The 14,526-nt window shown below is 43.0% G+C and overlaps 1 protein-coding gene across 1 annotated transcript in view; it reads left to right on the top strand.

Moving 5' to 3' along the window:
- The window catches only part of LOC136872222 (venom dipeptidyl peptidase 4), a 226,349-nt gene that overhangs the window by 92,890 nt on the left and 118,933 nt on the right, over positions 1-14,526 (top strand). Inside the window, exon 7 of the mRNA XM_067146050.2 lies at positions 4,549-4,640. Within this exon, the coding sequence (XP_067002151.2) occupies positions 4,549-4,640 (92 nt within the window). The remainder of the gene's footprint in view (positions 1-4,548; positions 4,641-14,526) is intronic.

Genomic DNA, 14,526 nt, shown 5'->3' with positions numbered 1-14,526 from the left:
AATAGTATTACTGACCAAGGATCACTTATAAAGCACAGTCCTGAATCGAGGATGCTTGATGACTAATGGGGTGCAAAATCCAGGTCTAAGGCCCCTCAGAATGGTACATGTCGCGAGTAAAGTAGAACCATGGTATTTGTCATGTTGGGGTACTAATCAAAAGTAGCGAAGACTCACGGTGTTCCACACAAGATGGTACTACTTACAAGTATTGTACTTCCTATAGGTAGCGCAAACCTAAGGTGATTCTCACACAATGGCGCCACTCATAGCCAACGCAAGCCGATAAGGTTCCTCACCTAGGTGTACTAACCATAGAGACCCATACTATCCCGTGGTGTTCCTCACACAGTGGGTACTAATCACAGGCAACACAGACCCACGTCCACGAACCTGCTACGCAGGCGTAGCAGGGGGAGAGGTGATACTCCCACGTGGCGCGTCCCAGGTGGCGGATAGGGGGGTCCTAACCGGCTTGCCGGCGGACTTGAGGGAAATAAAATACCTCTCGCGGACCAAACACACACCCCCTGTGGGTGGGGGAGGCTGACGAATAATACACCCACGGTATCCCCTGCCTGTCGTGCGAGGCGACTAAAAGGGGCGACCAAGGGATGAATGAATTAGAACCATGCAACTACTTTTGATTCGTACCATCATGCGGGGAACACCATGGGTTACATGTACTTGCGAGTAGTATCACTAATATGGTACTAAATATGTTTGTGATTCGTTGCAGTAAAAAGCCTGGCCTGGTGGATTCCGGTACCCGTGCGTTGTACCCATGTGGGCAACACCGCGGGTCTGGGCGTAGCCTGTGAGTTGTACCACTATATGAGCGACACCGTGGGTCTGCGTTGCCTGTGATTAGTACTCACTATGTGCGGAACATCACGGGGCCCTTGGGACCGGCACCCGTGACTAGTACCCTAGGTGAGGAAACTCATCGGTTTGCGTTGGCTGTAAGTGACGCCATTGTGTGCGAAACACCATAGGTCTGCGTTACCTGTACGAAGTACAATACTTGTGAGTAGTACTATATTTTGTGGAACACCGTGAGTCTTCGCTACTTCTGATTAATACCCCAACATGACACATACCATGGTTCTATTTTACTCGCGACATGTACCATTCTGTGGGGCCTTAGACGTGGATTTGCACCCCCTTTGGACACCAAGCATCATTGTGCTTTATAAGTGGTACCTTGGTCGGTAATACTGTTCTTTTCGTTCACTATTGAATCCGATCCACTGGTTTTTGTTTTTGTTTGTTTTGTGTTTTGTTGGGTTCCTGTCCATCCATTCATTCTTCATGACATTTTTTTTTTTTATTTTGGTCAGTGGATGCTTTTGTAATTTTTGTTCTTTCATTTCGTACCATTAGGGGCCGATGACCTTCGCTGTTAGGCCCCTTAAAACAACAAGCATCATCATCATCATCAACAGACCCACGTTGTCGCTCATATAGTGGTACAACTCACAGGCAACGCCCAGACCCGTAGTGTTGCTCACATGGGTACGACGCACGGGTACTGGAAACCCTCAGGACAGCCTCTTTACTGCTACTAATCACAAACCTATTTCGTACCTAATATGGTGGTACTACTCGCAAGTAAAGGCAGCCCATGGTGTTCCCCGCGTGATGATACTAACCAAAAGTAGTTTCCTGGTTCTAAGACAGACATCCCTTGGTCGCCCCCTTTAGGCGCCTCTCACGACAGGCAGGGGACACCGTGGGTGTATTTTTCGTCTGCGACCTCCACCCACAGGGGGTAGAGAGAGAGAAAAAAGAAGACAGGCAAGGGCCACGAAGGGCGAGAAAATGAAAGACTCCCTAGGCTTCGTCCGTTACATCATCTTTCGAAGTGACGGATCCCTTACTTCTTCTTCTTTTATCTCTCTCCTTACCCCCTGTGGGTGGGGGGTCGCAGATGAATAATACACCCTCGGTATCCCCTGCTTGTTGTGAGAAGCAACTAAATGGGGCGACCAAGTGATAATTGAATTAGAACCATGAAATTACCTTTGATTCGTACCATCACGCGCAGAATACTATGGGTTGCCTGTACTTGCGAGTAGTACCACTATATTAGGTACGAAATAGGTTTGTAATTAGTAGCAGCAAGAGGGGGATCTCCTGTGGGTTTCCAGTACCCGTGCGTCGTACCCATGTGAGCAACACCCCGGGTCTGGGCGTTGCCTGTGAGTTGTACCACTATATGAGCGACACCGTGGGTCTGCGTTGCCTGTGATTAGTTCCCACTATGTGAGGAACACCACGGGATAGTACGAGTCCCTGTGGTTAGTACACCTAGGTGAGGAACCTCATCGGTTTGCGTTGGCTATGAGTGGCGCCATTGTGTGAGAAAGACCATAGGTTTGTGTTACCTACACGATGTACAATACTTGTGAATAGTACCGTCTTGTGTGGAACACCGTGAGTCTTCGCTACTTTTGATTAGTACCCCAACATGACAAATACCATGGTTCTACTATACTCGCTACATGTACCATTCTGTGGGGCCGTAGACGTGTATTTTGCACCCTGTAGACATCAAGCATCATTGTGCTTTATAAGTGGTCCCTTGGTCAGTAATACTATTATTTACGATCTTTTCTTGAGTCTGATCCATTGTTTTTTGTTTGTTTGTTTTTATTTTTTTGGTTTTGTTGGGTTCATATCCATCCATTCATTCTTTATGACATTTTTTACTTTATTTTGGTCAGTGGATGAATTTGAATCTTTGTTTTTTTCATTTCGTGCTATTAGGGGCCGATGACCTAGCTGTTAGGCCCCTTTAAACAACAAAAATCGTCATCATCATCATCATCATCATCATCATCATGTCCACCTAGATCTTTCCGTATTAAACTTGGCCCACGAACCTGCTACGCAGGTGTAGTAGGGGGAGAGGTGATATTCCCACGTGTCGCGTCCCAGGTGGCGGATAGAGGGGTTCTAACCGGCTTGCCGGCGGACTTGAGGGAAATAAAATACCTCTCGCGGACCAAACACACACCCCCTGTGGGTGGGGGAGGCAGACGAATAATACACCCACGGTATCCCCTGCCTGTCTTGAGAGGCGACTAAATGGGGCGACCAAGGGTTGATTGTATTAGAACCATGAAACTACTTGTGATTCGTACCACCACGCGGAGAACACCAAGGGTCGCTTTTACTTGTGCGTAGTACCACTACATTAGGTACGAAATTGGTTTGTGATTAGTAGCACACAGGAGCACTATGCGGTCGGCTTTTGCAGTACCTGTGATTAGTACCACCATATGAGCAGGACCGTGGGATGATAGCTACCATGGTTCTGCCTTGCCTATGATTAGTACCCACTATATGAGGAACACCACGGGATAGGGAGAGGTCCCTGTGGTTAGTACTCTTATGTGATGAACACCATAGGTTTGCGTTGCCTGTAAATGGCGCCGCAAAGTGAGAAAAGCATAGGTCTGTATTATGTCGAATTTCATAAGCTCTGAGTAGTACAATAATGTGTGGAATGCCGCAAGTCTCTGCTACTTTTGATTAGTACCGCAACAGAACAACTACCATGGTTCTATTCTGATAGCGATCAGTACCGTTATGAGGGGCGGATAACTGCGATTTAGGACCCCCTTTTGACTGCACGCATAATCGATTCTGTGTTATGCTATAGCAGTAGTCCCTTGGACAGAAATACTATATTGTCACGTCTGTTTATGTGAATGTGCGACATTGCGGGTCGCATCCACTGATTGTTTTAAATTCATGTCCATCCATTCATTCTTCGTTCTCACGCTTTTTTCTGGTCAGTGGAGAATTTTAGACTTTTAATATGTCATTTCATTTCGTCTTATTTCGTACCATTAGGGGCCGATGACCTCGATGTTAGGCCCCTTTAAACAACAATCATCATCATCATCATCATAAACTTGGCAATCTTTTTATTTTTTGCGTTTCCAATGTGGCTTGTCAATTATTCGCTTCCTTGCTTCTTTCAGAAGATCTTCCTTAACCTGAACTTCCATATTTTCCTCTTATTTAACAATATAAAATTAATTATTTATACGGATGATCATGAAATACTTCCATTACAGGTTTCTATAAACATTCAACCGTGATGGATTTGCAGTGTATGTTGGGAGCAGCTTACATGAAAGGAAGATTCTCATTGGCTACTGAAGCCGTTGTCAATTTTTGAAACGGAACTATGGTGGAATAGTCCATATTTTGGTTCTGAACTCAGCAAAAACATGCTATTCTAACCAAGTTCCCTCTTTTTTGAAGCAGAACATTTGCGGTACCGAATTCAGCTTAAGTCGCATAAGAATATAAGAACTGAAAAAAATGGAGTAGTCCAACTTTGATATCAAGCTCTTCATATTCACTGTACCTTTGGTCAATGTATGATGAATCGTTGTTAATACTGTATACGTATTACCTATGTAAGAGTTTATACGAAGCATGAAAGCTTTGCTCTTCTGTGTTGATTGCTCTGTGTTGTCCTTTTGGAAAACTCTCCTTGTCTACAGCACGCAATGTTTGCTTTTTCTGTAGGTTGGAACGAAGAATCCCACTGTCGTGCTGAAGTATCAGACCCTGGTCAATCCTCAAGTGCCACCTAGAGATTTTCAGAATATCTTCGGAGAGTAAGTACAGTTAATTTATCGGTACTTAGAGAAATGGGCGACGAATTGGAAAGTTTTCAAAATACTTGAATGTATGAATTAATCACAGTTTGTACATAGATTTTACTATATTTTAACCACATCGCGAGTGTTTCAATCCAGTGCAATGGATGCCGTCTTAACCAGTCTGTTCGTCCTGGTTGAATAAAGAAATGGCTGGTTAAAATAACAATATTACACTAAAGAGCCAAGTATTTAATTTTCTGATCCGATTTAGTTAATTGTGTTCCGGAAATTCTGTGGAACGCAGAGGTGTAAGCAGGTGCCGGAAATAATGGATGGATAGAGAAATGCCACGAACCTACTACGCTGGTGTAACAGGGCGAGGGGCGATACTCCCACGTGGCGCATTCCAGGTTGCGGATAGGAGCATCCTAACGGGCTAGCCGGCGGACTTGAGGGAAATAAAATACTTCTCGCGGACCAAACACACTACCTCCTGCGGGTGGGGGACGCACATGTAGAATACAACCGCGGTATTCCCTGCCTGTGGTAAGAGGCGACTAAAATGGGACAAAGGGTCTCTCAACTTGGGAGTGTAGATTGACAACCACGGGGGCCTTAGCTGGGTCTTGGCATTGCTTCCATTTACTTGTGCCAGGCTCCTCACTTTCGTCAATCCTTTCCGACCTCCGTTGGTCAACTCTTGTTCTTTTCCGACCCCGACGGTATTAGAGCATTCGAGGCCTATGGAGTCTTTCATTTCCACGCCCTTCGTGGACCTTGCCTTTCTTCGTCCGTTACTTCATTTTTCGAAATGACGGATCCCTTCCTTCTTCTTCTTTTTTTCCTCTCTCTACCCCCTGTGGGTGGAGGTCACAGACGAAAAATACACCCACGGTATCTCCTGCCTGTCGTGAGAGGCGCCTAAAGGGGGCGACAGAGGGAGGTTTGTCTTAGAACCATGAAAATACTTTTGGTTAGTATCATCACGCGGGGAACACCATGGGCTGCCTTTACTTGCGAGTAGTACCACCATATTAGGTACGAAATAGGTTTGTGATTAGTAGCAATAAAGAGGCTGTCCTGGGGGTTTCCAGTACCCGTGCGTCGTACCCATGTGAGCAACACTACGGGTCTGGGTGTTGCCTGTGAGTTGTACCACTATATGAGCGACACTGTGGGTCTGCGTTGCCTGTGATTAGTACCCACTGTGTGAGGAACACCACGGGATAGTATGGGTCCCTGTGGTTAGTACACCTAGGTGAGGAACCTTATCGGTTTGCATTAGCTGTGAGTGGCGCCATTGTCTGAGAAACACCTTAGGCTTGCGTTACCTATACGAAGTACAATACTTGTGAATAGTACCATCTTGTGTGGAACACCGTGAGTCTTCGCTAGTTTTGATTAGTACCCCAACATGACAAATACCATGGTTCTACTTTACTCGCGACATGTACCATTCTGAGGGGCCTTAGACCTGGATTTTGGACCTCTTTAGACATCAAGTATCCTCGATTCAGGACTGTGCTTTATAAGTGGTCCTTGGTCAGTAATACTATTATTTATGAGCTTTTTTTTAGTCGGATCCACTGTTTTTTGTTAGTGTGTTTCTTTTTTTTGGGTTCATGTTCATCCATTCATTTTTCATGACATTTTTTTGGTCAGCGTATTTTTTGAACTTAATGTTGTCATTTCATTTCGTACCATTAGGGGCCGATGACATCGATATTAGGCCCCTTTAAACAACAAGCATCATCATCATCATTATCATCATGAGTCCTTGATCTCGTTACAGTCTATTGATACCTGTTTCCCTCGGCACCCTCTGGTGCAGCGTATCCACGACCTGCTGGCCGGGTGTTGGGATGCCGGCACTACATCACGTTTCTCTGGCTTCCAAGCCACATATGTGTAGAGGGAAACGAGCGAGCAGATAAGGCTGCCAAGGAGGCAGTAACACTGCCCCAGTTGCCTTACAAGGTTCCAGCAAGTGATATTCGCTCTCAGTTGAGACATCTTGTTATATCTTGTTATATGGAGTGGCTGGCCATTCCACTTCCAAATAATCTGATAGCTATAAAAAGTACAACGAAGGTATGGAGGACTTCCCTTCGTGCTTCTCGGAGGGAAGCAGTGGTATTATGTCGTCCTCGGATCGGCCAATCTATCCTGACGCACTCCCATCTAGTGAAAGGGGACCCCCCTCCGGTGGTGTGTACTTGCGGCGATCATCTTAACGTGGTACTCATCGTTACGGATTGCGTGGACCTGGTTGGTGTGCGGCGTAGCCTAAGACAACCGAGTACTATCTCTCATCCTGCGTGATGACGAGCCGTCAGCAGACCTCGTCATCCTTTTTGTGAGGAATAGTGACCTCTTTTATCGCGTTTAATATTGTACTTTGTTTTAGTGTCTTTGTGTTTACTGCGTTTTTATCCCTTTGACTCTATTTTATTTCGTATTTGCGCATTTTAATGTGTTATTTTCATTTCTGACATGAAATATATGTATATGTACTGCCCCCATCATGCCGGGCTCAGCTCGCCGGAGAGCGAGGGTCTCAGAGGTGGACCGTTCGCTATCGGCTGTGCAGAAATTTTTAAAGGCAGGGATAGATGAAGGACTAGCGACAAATGAAAGGAGACTAAAATAGGTTTACACATTTATTAAAACTGACACTCTTTTAAATAAAACAATTAAATTCACAAAATCTGGGTTTGATTCTTGAAAATATCTTCTCCTCGTGCTATCATTTATGAGGGATCTCGCTCAAATTAAAGTTCAACGACTGTTCGTTTCTGTAATAATAAATATAGGAATCATTAATTTACTGAAAAATTGATTGGAAAACAAATTAATATCTGATATCATTCTCCTATAATGATAATCAAATTGTTTAAATTAAAATATCCCATCTGGATTTCGCTTATTTTTACAAGAAAATGATTATTTTCTCTTCCTTATTTAAATTATTAAAATTTATTTAATTCATCAATTTATGTTTAGCAAGTCTTCCTTAGACTTTCCCTTTAACAATTACTTCATTTTTATAATTATTAATTGAATAAACGTCTTGTAATAAATTTTTACTTGAACGTATATCAACCTAAATTTTACTCAATTTTATGCTGAAAGTGATTGTACAATAACTAATAATTAAATCTCGTGACATCAGTCCACGGACGTTGCCTTCTCTTATTCACTTTAACTTAATGAATTAGGCCCTAGTCTACCTTAAATTACAATAAAATCTTCTAAAGATTCAAAATTGATCCAATTACGGACACGCGAAATAATACAAATCGGTCAAAAATTTGACGCACATAGTGGAGAATATCGTCACAAAATCATACAAGAAATATTCAAAAAACACAGAATAGGATCAAATCACACATCACACATTCACACATGGGTACACGGCATTATTTTAATACTATTTACACGAACACTAACCCATTATTATTAAATTTAGGATTTACTGCAAATTAGGGAAATCATTCTCTAGATGACACTATCACGCACATCCCAGGTATCAATTTTGAATGTGATAGAATTAAGGTTATCACTTATACGTAGAAATTAACTATACAACGATGTTCAAGGAATATTTTAAACAGAAATCATCCCAATTAAGCAAGTAGAATAACTACAACACAGGTCAAAATATTAGAATACGCGCTTACGGTACATGAGTTGCGGCATTTATTTTTATTCACCTATAATGTCGTGGCTCTCGATTACTCTGCACTGAAGTTCGAAGAAATCATGTCCAGTGACACATCTCTTCCCAAAATTGACTCTAATGGATGCATAAATTATTACTCAAAATATAATGCCCATCTGCAAGTCATACTCAAATTTATAGCGCAGAAAACATACATATAATTCGTCATTACTCCGTCCGGAGAATTGCCATGTTCCAGGCTTACTTTACATAAAGTGAGCACACGATAATACTTTCCAAGAATAACTAACATTAAACCCATGACCTTATTAAATCATTTTAGCCCGTAATTAGCTTTAATTATTTTTACTCATTATTATTATTATTATTATATTCCTGACCGTGCATAATCTCATTCGTAAAGTTGTCGTATGAAGTTACTCGGATGACTCTAAACAAACTCGAACCCGCAAACATGTCGTACAATCGTAGAATGAAATTCTACACTAAGAAAAACACTAGAACACTGTCCTAATTTTTTGTCTCAATTAATTTTCAAATTATTTCAAAACCAATCAAAATTAACGCGGGATTCATTTATTTTTTTATCTCTCCTGCCTTCTAAATTCTTAGGACAGTTGAGGTCTCTCTCGATGACATACACTCATTTCTAACTAATAGAACAAATACACACTCATTCCAGAGCACTAACTACCTCTCACCAAAGAAAGAAGAATGAAAAGTCTAACTACTGCAAAACTAACAGAAATCTAAATGAATAAGGTAAGGCTACGTTTACAAACATTTTACAAAGATAGAAAGAAATTGAATTCTTACAGAATACTCATGTGGCTGGTGTGAACTGGATTTTGGCTGATGACCTAGCACGTGGTCACATCACCTTCCATCGAACAAAGTCTCGCCCATGTCTGACGCCTTACATGCTTAGTGACTCATGGAGGAGCTGAAGATACACAGGAACTTGTAGTATTCTTCGCGGAACTGGATACCCATCTTGCAGTGAACTCGAACCAAGGACCTTCCTTCTTCCAATTTCTCGTAGAAAGCTGAAACTAACAAAAGTCTTAGCAATAGCCCAGGATACACACACGATGCTTTATAATTTGGATGTAGACACTTATCTTAGGACAACCCTAAATAAAATCGTAGCTAAATTTTCCGAGTGTCTGAATTGCTGTTTATACAGTCCTCGATGCTTTCTCTAATGTAAAGTCTTCCAGTGAAGCAAACGACGTCCAGTCTCTTCCGTAGCTGCAGTCAGAGTAATGCTCAAATTTAGCGTCCCGAAGTACAAAAGCCTCTCTAATTTTTCTCTGGAATTACCATTAATTTCCTATCCTCAGACGTAGGTGTGTCCCTTAATTACATCTAATTGGTGGATTTTTTGCATTCCTGTGAAGATTGTCATTTTTATTGGCTGCTCCAGTTTCACGTCACTTGACTTTCCATTTATTGATCGATTGAGATCAGGCTGCTCGCCGGGTCACGTGGTACGCACACATGTGTTTGAAGGCCACATAACAGGAATTTCACCCTGCTTCCTCGTTCTCTTGGTAGGTCGGGAAAAACCGGTTCGCAAAGTGGCTGGCTCGCACTAGCACGGAAGTACAGAATCTCACCCTCTTGGCGATTAAATAATGTTCCCACACGCTGATGAAATAAATAATTTTCCTTTTATTAAATTATTACCACTTTTGAAGGGGACAGTACCTGTATTTCCAGGCAATGCCTTATTCCATTATCACCTCTATTTTGTATACTTTTATTAGAACACATGGCAGTACGAATTAGATCCACTGATTGTTTTAATCTCATAATCATTTTTCATCACCATTTATTTATACTCTAGTCAGTGGATAAATTTTATTATGTTAATTGTCATCTCATGTCGTCCCTTCCGTACCATTAGGGGCCGATGACCTTCGATATTAGGCCCCTTTAAGCAACAAGCATTACCATCATCAGGGCCCGGATTTTGTTGACCTAAAAATGCTAAAAAAGGACCTTTAAAATGACCTTAAAATTATCAAATAATGTCCTTAAAACGAATAAAAAATGACCTAAAAATCCCAGGCATTTATTGTTTGAAACTAAATTATATATGTTACGGAGTTATCCGTGGTAGTTAGAGGTGAAAGAAGGTGCGGGCTGGAATAGGTCTAACTACAAAATTAAAGTTAATTTAAAACTTTAACGAAGGTTATATTTTCTTTTCAAAATCAACAAATAAAACAGTATAACAGGTACCAAGTAGCAGGTCAACAATTAACAAATTACAGCTCATTACAAATTTTGGGCTCGAGCCCCAAGTTTACTTTCTGAGCTCTCAGCTCACGATCACAATTGCTAAATGGCAGAAAACCCCTAAGTACAAGGAGCACTTGCTCCTAATTACAATGTTAAGGACAAGAGCAGACCCGCTCTCAATTTGACAAGCCTCTCACAGGCCACAACAACTTTCACTTCAGACTGCCCTCAAGGCACACCAAGAAACAGGGGTATTAGATACCCAACCTACAGGGCCTTTACATGAGCAAAAACAAACATCTGGTTAAGTTACTGGCCCATAATGCAAAATAGAATGGAGGCGATAACTTGCACTCCTACACAACGTTTTTGTCTAAAAACCTATGTGGCGCTAGGCCGATGATACAGGGGCTAATCCCAATCTATGGAGGTGACTAGTCGGCAAATTAAGTTTAAGACTTTAAGAAGGAAGAGAAAAACGGTTATGAAAACATAGTCACCTCAAATTCAAAATGAAGGGGAGTTCGAGGGGGTGAAGCACTCTCTATCCCCGCTTTATAGTAAAGGATATTAGAAGTTTTTACATACTCAGAAAGGAAATTTACATTTTAAAGGAATAGGTTACATATTAAAGGCTTCGAACCCTCCCCGAGAGTTAAACTGCTGAGCTAGCGAAAAAATAAACATTTTAACAGGCCATTACCTTGTTGAAGAACTTCTGCTTGAAGAAAGAGGCGCTTCCCGCCCCCTGCTACATATTCACACACTAAGAGAGATGTTACTGAAGTGGCACGGAGACAAGAAAATCAGCAGTTTATATACCCTCGTGGAACATTCGAGACCTTTCAGGAATGAGTAGACACACCCTTTCGTTTTATTGGCTAACAGCAAAAGTTACACACAACATGAACAAGAAACCTAGGATTGGAGGAAAATTAATTTAGAAAATTCGGGATTGGCTGAATTCAAAACTGGCGGAAACGGAGATCAATATTGCCAACCCAAAACCTGAAAGAAAGAAATTTAACAAAGAACAAACTTATGGATACAAGGTTTCTTCAAAAAACAGTTCCATCACTTCGTTCCAGAGTGCACAATCGTAGTCTTTTCTCTGTAGAGACATCTAGAAGAGAATGTCCACACTTCTTGATACGGAATAAACAAACACAAATCGAAATAGACACAGTTCAGAATTCTTCAAAATTACCAAATTTACAATAGTGACATCTTCCGAGAAACCGCTGAGTTAATACAGTTTGTTAAAGTTCAGGCTTTCTCTTGTAGAGGAGTTTTTAACTGGCGCAATATTTAAATTGCGGGGTCGGGGTGTACCAACCGGTACAGACCTCCCCCCCCCCCCCCCACAAAAGTCCTTCCAAGGGTTGACACCGAAGAAAACAAAAATTTTTGTTTTAAAACGAAGTCCACGGTTTTTTTTTTCAGATTTGATGAAGAAAATTTTAGCTGAGAAAATACCAATCTTTCAGTAGTCAGAGATCTCTTAATAGGTTTGATATTGGTGGATGCCACTAGATTAAGTCCAGTTTTAACCTTTTGTAGTAGATTTTGATGAAAGGTCTCTATGTTTGTAGTAGTTGAATTCAAAAAACACTTTAATTCTTGAAGAAAAAACTTTTTTAAGTCCACCAAAGGTTGATTTGAAGCAAAAAATTATTAATCGTAGAAATAGTCTCCATGTAGCTGAAGAAGAACCTCAGCTGTTGATTAAGTTTGACGGCCAGACCAGCTGCCGCTGCTAGTGTCCAGAGGAGGCCGCTCGGACCCCTCAAGTACTCTGAGATACACCTCTCCCGCTACTATGAGAGGGGTAGTGGTGGTGAAGCACGCCGCACACGCGACGATTGTTTACAGTCAGCGGGTAGTTTGCAGGAGGTGCGCCGCACATCAACCTTGGCCCGAAGGAGGACTCCGGCTCGCCGTACACTGGTTGACCTCACTGGAGTGGAGTGGGCCCGTACCCCACCTCAGTAGCGGTACGGCGCCGCACGGCTGCGGGGGCACTGAAACATTAAGATCTCGGCTGCAGAATTTTGTTGGACCATAATGGTTTTAGGGTACAGTCTTTGTGGTGAGGTTGAGGGGCCAGCGGCGTGGAAGTATTTATTTCATTTTAATTAGCCACTGGTGTGGTTTAGCAGGAGACGGGAGCGTGGTAATGGCCGTATGGAGAGGACAGCAGAGTAACCTCAAGGAAGGTTTCACAATATTTATACAAGGCAGATTCAACCACATGTAAAAATATAAGGGGCAGAAAGCTTTAAAATAAAATTAAAAATATAACCTCCAGGATTCTTACAAAATTATAAAGACCAAGTTAGCACGGAAATTACACAGGTTTCACCTGCGACAGGTGAACCCTAAATATCCTCTCGGTGGCTGGATTGCTTAGTAACAACGTCACCGGGGTAAGGAAATCTAAAATGACGCACGGCCCATGAAATCTGGGGGCAAGCTTGCCCGCGGGAACAAAATTCTTGACCATAACCTGGTCGCCTACCTTCAAATTGGTGGGTCTCCGTCCACGATCATATATTTCCCCAACCTTTTCATGAGAAACCTTACGGAGTGGGAACTCCGCAGCGCCCTAGCGCTTTGCAAGGACACGTCTCCTGGACCGGACAACATCCATAACCAGATGTTGAAACACCTTAGTGATGATAGTCTACTCTATCTCCTTCGTGTGTTCAACCGAATCTGGATGGAGGGTGATTTTCCGTCTCAGTGGCGAGAGGGCATAGTTATTCCTGTCCTCAAGCCTGACAAAGATCCTAAGTATGCAGGAAGTTACCGACCGATTTGCCTTACAAACTGCCTGTGTAAGCTGTTTGAGAGGATGGTTAATCGCCGGCTTGTGTGGTGTCTGGAGAAACAAGGACTCTTGTCCGAGTACCAATGTGGATTTCGAGCCGCTCGATCCACCACTGACCACTTGGTACGGCTGGAAAGCTCTATCCAGGATGCGTTTCTCCGCAAACAGCACTTGGTGGCTGTTTTCTTTGACTTAGAGAAGGCTTATGACACCACATGGCGATATGGTATCCTTTCAGCCCTGCATCAATGGAGATTCCGAGGTAACTTGCCGGCGTTTATTGCGAATTTCTTGTCCCTCCGTCTATTCCGTGTCCGAGTAGGGAGGACATATTCGCAATACCACGTACAAGAAAATGGAGTCCCACAGGGATCGGTCCTTAGTGTCACTCTGTTCGCAATTGCCATCAACGGTATTGTTGCTGCTGCTGGTCCAGCAGTTATACCGTCGCTATATGTGGACGATTTTGCTCTGCACTATAGCTCGCGTAATATGGCAGTCGCAGAGCGACAATTACAACACGCTATTAGGAGGGTGGAGCAGTGGACCTTAGAACATGGCTTTCGGTTTTCTGCCGCAAAGACCTCCGTTGTCCACTTTTGTCGTCAACGTACTCTTCACCCCCATCCTGAGCTTTATTTAGACAACGTCGTTCTTCCAGTTGTTGACACTTACCGATTTCTTGGGCTCCTTTTTGACAGTAAATTATCGTGGGAGCCACACGTGCGGCAGTTAAAAGTGCGATGCACTAGGAAGCTTAATATCCTTAAGTTTCTTAGCAGCACTTCTTGGGGGGCTGACCGCACGGTGCTCCTGCGATTCTATCGGGCACACATTTTATCCCGGTTAGACTACGGCAGTGCAGCATATGGCTCCGCAAGACCAAGCGTTCTTGCGAAGCTGAACAGTATCCACCACAGCGGGGTTAGGTTGGCGACGGGAGCTTTTCGTACAAGCCCCATCGCTAGCCTGCTCGCTGAGTCTGGTATGCCGCCTTTACATCTGAGGCGCCAGCAACTTCTACTTACATATGCTGCAAATTTGCGACAGATGCCACTTCATCCAAGCTATCCTTGCGTGTTCAACTATGGCAACCGTTTGCTGTACGCTGCTCGTCCTCGAGCGACGCGGCCGGTTGGGAT

This window comes from Anabrus simplex, chromosome 4 (genome assembly GCF_040414725.1).
Source record: "Anabrus simplex isolate iqAnaSimp1 chromosome 4, ASM4041472v1, whole genome shotgun sequence".
Lineage (NCBI taxonomy): Eukaryota > Metazoa > Arthropoda > Insecta > Orthoptera > Tettigoniidae > Anabrus > Anabrus simplex.
Note: the sequence above shows the minus strand (reverse complement) of the source record. Positions and strands in the feature narration are given on the sequence as shown.